Source organism: Nicotiana tabacum, chromosome 17, assembly GCF_000715075.1.
Source record: "Nicotiana tabacum cultivar K326 chromosome 17, ASM71507v2, whole genome shotgun sequence".
In the NCBI taxonomy this organism is placed as follows: Eukaryota; Viridiplantae; Streptophyta; class Magnoliopsida; order Solanales; family Solanaceae; genus Nicotiana; species Nicotiana tabacum.
In genome coordinates, this window is record NC_134096.1 from 12,947,783 (window position 1) to 12,954,141 (window position 6,359).

General features: G+C 37.4%; 1 protein-coding gene across 1 annotated transcript; it reads left to right on the top strand.

Moving 5' to 3' along the window:
- The first annotated feature begins 714 nt into the window (after nt 1-714).
- LOC107821427 (transcription factor PCL1-like) lies at nt 715-2,483 on the top strand. Its single transcript, XM_016647862.2, has 2 exons — nt 715-1,913; nt 1,994-2,483. Exon 1 carries the CDS (start codon nt 957-959, stop codon nt 1,890-1,892), a length of 936 nt encoding a protein of 311 aa, XP_016503348.1. The 5' UTR covers nt 715-956; the 3' UTR covers nt 1,893-1,913; nt 1,994-2,483.
- Nucleotides 2,484-6,359: the final 3,876 nt, after the last annotated feature.

Here is a 6,359-nt window from a genome sequence, read left to right on the forward strand (position 1 = left end):
ATGTTTTTTTTTGAATTTAATTGACCAACCAAAATTGGTCGGTAATTTCCGACCAACTTTGGTCGGTATTCCTTTCCGGCCACAAAAAATATCATCCACACGTAAATGGTCGCGTTTTGGTCCGTTTTTTGCCATTACCGACCAACGTTGGTCGGATTTTTTGGTCGGTTTTTACCGGATTTATAGTAGTATGGTATAGTATTTTGAGAAACCGAATACTAAAAATAGCAAACCAAAATATCATAGTACCAACCGACAAACACCCTTGGCCAGAATTTTCTAATCATAAATAAGATTGTGTTTCAGACAATTACTATAATTCTTGCAAAAGGCCCATGAAAAGCACAAAATGTTTTTACATGTAAAGTACATACACATACTCTATTTGTGTCTCAATTTACGTGGCTCATTCAGACATAAAATTTTTAAAATTTTTGAAATAAAATTTATATATTTAAAAATTACGTAAAAAATATTGTAGTCATAATATTTTACAATTTAAAATATTAAAAACTTATAAAAATTATAATCAAAATTTTATTTGACTCTCGAAATTTGTACATGACATATAAATTTTGAGAGGAATGGAGCACTAAACTAAGAAAAAAGAGGACGCACCCTAACACAAAGAAAGCGAGAGAGATATTTCATAAGATTCTAAGATAGAAAAAATATCTAAGCTAAGCTATCCACGCTGGCAATCTTACTGGGCCAATTTAGAATCAGATATGCACTTTTTCTCACACCTTTTCCCCTTTATTTATTCCCTATTTTCCACCGCCCCATACCCCACCCCCTTTCATCTACCCCACCGTCTTCTTCTCGCCGGTGAAAATTTCCGGAAAATCCTCAATTTCTCTGATCCAATCCTCTACTGAAATCACGGAAGATTTCATTAACTTGAATTTTTTTAAAAAAAATTGTAATAAAAAAAAGAAAAAATTGTAAGAAGTTCTATGGGCGAAGAAGTAAAAATCACCGACGGTGATGCTTTCACTGGAGACGAAAACCGTGTTCTCGAGTGGGAAGAAGGACTTCCGAGTCTCGAAGATCTAACGCCGTTATCTCAGGCGTTAATCCCGCCGGAACTCGCGTCGGCGTTCAAAATCTCGCCGGAGCCGGCGAAGACGTTGTCCGACGTCAATCGCGCTTCGGAGAGCACGTTTTCGTCTCTCCGCGGCAGCGGACCGTTGCAACAATTACACATTTTGTCCTCACCGGAAACGGATCCGACGGAAAATGGATTGGATCCGAGGAAGACCCGAAGGATTGATCCAGAGATGTTAGACGCGGATTCAGCATTAATGAGGAATGAGAATTGTGGAGGAGGAGATGATAGTAATAATAATTCAGCGTCTAAGACGCTGAACAAGCGGCCGCGGCTCGTGTGGACGCCGCAGCTGCACAAGAGATTCGTGGACGTGGTAGCTCATTTAGGGATAAAGAATGCGGTGCCAAAGACGATTATGCAGTTAATGAACGTGGAAGGATTAACGCGGGAAAATGTTGCGAGTCATTTGCAGAAGTATAGGTTGTACTTGAAGAGAATGCAAGGGCTGTCAGATGAGGGGCCCACTTCTTCCGATCATTTATTCGCGTCCACACCCGTGCCACAGAGTTTGCAGCAGTCCGGTGGTAATGGCCCTAATAGTAATGGCCATAACAGTAGCGGTTATAACAGTAATGGTCATAATGGTAATGGTCATGTACAAATGCAAATGCCTATGCCAATGCCAATGATGTATCCCCCACAAATGGTGCCAATGCCTATGATGGGAATGTCAGGACATGGACATGGGTTTCATCATCAGTATAATATGGGGGCGCAACAGCCAGACTGGTCTGGAAATAAATTTGGTTCTTATCATCATGTTGCTCCTAGTGACAAATAGCTATAGTAGACCAAAAAAGAGGTAATTCTTGGTTCTATAAAAGTTGCAACTCTACTGTTTGTGAACTTATTGTGTATGCTAATAGTTAATTGCTTGTACAGGGTTGATTACTGGATTGTTCCATCAGGAAGATTCTCACTTGGTGGATTGCAAACTAGGAATTCCAGTTAGTATCATTTAGGATTTTTCATTTGTTTAGATTCCGTAGATTTATAGGGAGAAAAATTTCATAAATTGCTCTAAATTTCTTAGAGCATATTGGCCTAAGATGAGTTTAAATGGAGTAACAAGGTCAGTGAGGATTCATATAGCCGACCCCAACTTATTTGGGACTGCAGCGTACTAAATAGTAGTTGCTTGAAATTTCTTAGAGCCAGGTCATTTCTGATTGTAGCTTCTTACTCAAAAAGGAGCGTAATACATAATTGGAGAACAAGATAGAATTGTTGTTTTGATCACACTTTTCTTGAAAGATAGTACAATAATTTCGGATTCTCTTTTTCCTTTTCTATTTGTAACTATTGTAGTTTATCTTTTGGTGTGCTTATGGATTTATTATACAAAGTTGAGGGCAAGACCAGGATTTTCCTAGAAGTAGGTGTATACGATATAGGAGTGACTGCTTACTCTAACTTCTTGTTTACTGCTTGCTCTTTTGGTTGATTGCAGATTTTATTTTTGGGTCCCAAACACTATGACAAAAAAGAAAATTAGTTCTAAGAATTTGCAGGCTATTAGAGCATTTTATCTAGCTGTTAGTGTGGGTGGATGACTTCTGGAAGTGGGTTTTTGCTGAAATGCCTATTCTAATTTCTATAGCTGCAGAAAGTAACTTCGTTTGTCCTCTTGAAATTGATGCAAACTAAGATTGATGGTGAACTAAGAAAATATAATGCATTTTCTACACCACAACCAGCACTTCAACGGAGGGAATCGACCCGTTCTAATTTTGTAATAAGCTAGTAAAAAGGGCAGCCCGTTGTACAAAGCATCCGCGTTCACGCAGGATCCGGGGAATGGCTACATCCCAAGGGGTGTGATGTAGACAATCTACCCTAATGCAAGCGTTAGTGGCTGCTTCCACGGCTCGTACCCATGATGTATAGGTCACACGGAGACAACTTTACTGTTACTCCAAGGCTCCCCTTCTGTAATAAGCTAGTAAACCAAAGAAATTTCTTAATTTTATCCTCCAACATATTTTAGCAGTAACTATATAACACCTTGGTTGAAATCGTTTTCTTGCTATCATATCTATTTCTGCATTCTAGAAATATTTCTGCTGTATCTAATGTGATGATCTATCACATATACATTGCGAATTTCTATTGGATCTCAAGTGTTACACTACATATGTCATTGTGCATTTTGAGAACATTAAAGTTTGATGTTGCTTTGACTTTCATTTGTTTCAGTCATTATCAAATGCTGGTTTCCCCTCCCCTCCCAACCATTTTTCATTTATTGATAAAGAGGAAATCTCATCACCATTACTTATTTTTTTTCTGGGCTGTTTACTGATCCATAAATAGTTAAATGTGGCTGTATAAAGGGCAATTAGATGTCTTTTTTCTTATGGTGATTATAGAAGTGCATTGTCCCTTCACATTCAGAAAGGGTTGGTGTTAGGGCAATAACAGTTTTCATCTGAATGTCTGATCAACATGTACAAATGAAGTTGTTCTTGCCTTGGTAATCTTCTGGCTCATGCTTTTACCTCAGAAGATTGGGTTAAAAATATAAAACGGCATATCCGATTACATGAGTTTTGCCTTATTGATCATTGGTACTCAAATTTGTAGCGTGGACCAGCCAGATGCTTGAGCTTAGAGAATTCATGACTGATACCACGAGGTATACTCTGGTAGCATTTCGTACAAATTTGAGTTAGACAGCAAATTGTCACTATGTTTGGTCTATTCTTGTAAAGCATTGATGTGGACCCTGAAATAAATTTCATCCAACAGCAGCAGATCATTTATACAATCTCAACATGATATGTGTTAACGTTTTGTGTTAATGTTAGTATTTGGCATTTGTTTTCAGTAATGATCATAGACTCAATAATGTATTAGGAACATTATCAGCTTCCCTAACACGGTTATATGAAGCTTTATCCTTCTTCGCCCAGTTTAAAGCCATATTTACTTTCTATAACAGAATACTTGATTGTATTGTATGTAATTGGCCGACTATACATCTCCTAAATTATTGTGCTTTCTTCAAGTTGAGTAACAATTACAAGCATTTCATTTGGTTGTGTTTTCTCTGAGGTGGCATTAGGTTTCCCAAAACACCTAGATAATCTGCTACCCTGTTTCCCTTGTAATAATGAACATGGTATGAAATTCTTTGGGAGGACCCAGTAACTCAATGTCTTATTTGCCCTTACTAAATTAATCAATTTTTTGTGAGGTATATATATTTTTTAACTATCTATTTTATGGCTGAAATCATATGGTATTAAATTTTGAGAAGCTTTGATGAATATCGTTTGTGCATTACTTGGTTCACAATTTCACTAGACCTCTAGTAACTTCTCCGGTAATGTTGCTCGTGCTTGAAGCCTTCTATTTATATGTGTGCCCTTTTCCCCATTTCGATGTATATGTGTATGTCTATCTATGGACTATGTGAATGTGTCTTGTACTTTTCCTTTCTTTTAAGCTAGTTCAAAGAAGCAACAGTGGGTAGGTAAAGTTCTGCTGATTGTAAGATGCTGTATTGCACCTTCTTCAGTACTTTCTCTTTTTTTTTGGTCCTTCAAATTGTTAAATGGGATATCTTTTACACACAACTTCTATTGCTTTGAAACTCCGCCTATGTGAGCTTTGCAAAGCGTAGCCGGTCCGAAGCCCGGATAAAGGAGGAGGGTTGCTGGGCAACATTAAAGTAATGTAACTAGGAAGAATCTCTGAGTACTCTAGATGACTCTAGCTAAAACAGATGTTATTCGTCTTCCTGCTTTAGTCGAAACTTTCATGTGGATGCAATGAATCACAGATCATGGAACTAATGAGGAATTTGAAATGATTTTGATAAATTGTGGAATTTGAAACTTTTTTGTAAACTAACGACCTGTGGTGGTGGCTGATTAGAAAATGAGTGGAAGTTGACATCCTTTCCTCTCATTCTTGTAGGTCATTCTAGATTGATGCAGGCATCAATGTTGTCCACACTATGCCTCCCCCAATTCCAGGGAGATGATTTTTCTTTAATTTTCTTAACTTTCTTAACTACTTGATTCTGTTTGTTTTGCCTGAATATCATGATGTTCCTTTTCTATCTAATAAATATATCGTGGTTAGGTTTCCGTTTGTTTCTTGAACATTAAATGTATACATCTCATCTTTCTCCTTTTATCTGCTATGCGTCACTATGAGTGCATGTGTTAGCAACACTTCTGTAGGCAACAAATTTCATGCTTTTTAGTGCTGAAAGCACCAGTCACCACCTTCGTATAGCACAGGTTTTTAGACAATTTCAGAAAACATCTTTGTGCAGGTATAAAGATAACTGCTCCAAGTGCACACTCAAAGAGTGATGTTATAGAAATTCCTTTAATTCTCTTTGTGAAATATACTGTCCATATCTTGTCAGATGGTAACTGGCTCACTCAGGTGTTCTTTATCTTTTGATTATTTGGTAGCAGATCCTGTATGGATAGTTGCTTATTTCTTATTGTCGAAAACATAGATTTGCTTATCATGTGTACTGTGTACGATGAAGTATAATGTCTGCAATTTGTGCTTGCTCTGCTATTCTGTGGATGTGCCATTCTTCATAGATAGATTATGAACTGATTGATAGAATCCTGTGACCATTTGTTTTCTTGATTGCTTCCATGTTCTTATGTTCTGGATGGACAGAAACGTGGAATCATCTCCATACTGAGGAGTTCATCAAGCAATTGACTATAGGAAATCGCGAGTCATAACTTTACTCCAAAGAAGTCAAAAGAGCATCGTGGTGTATTTCATTCTTCATTACAGAGGGTTTTTGCAATTTAATCTCATTCTACTCTTGCTGGATAGATATTGCTCCTGCACAAGGATCAAAAGTCTCACATTCTTGTAACTTATTTCCGATCAGTGGTTTAACTGACTAAAACTACTTGTTGATTCACCTTTGTGATTTTCTTGGTGTCCTCTTCTACTTGGTATTGAGTCATTTAACTTACTGGGAGAATTGAAAATTTATTGATTTTAACTTCTTTTCCACAATACTCTGGAGAATGGATAAAAAAAGTCCTATTGCATTTTAAGAAATATTGCTATATATTCTGTTTATACCAGGGACGTTTCTATTTTGAACCACGTGGTTGCACTTGCATAGATGAATATCTGTTCAAAACGCAGGTTTGCCATTTGCCTTCACCCTGCAAACGTTAAAAGTTTACCCTCATGTTTTTTTTTTGGTTTGGGGGGGGGGGGGGGGGAGAGGAGGAGAGAATGAGTAAAGCAGCAT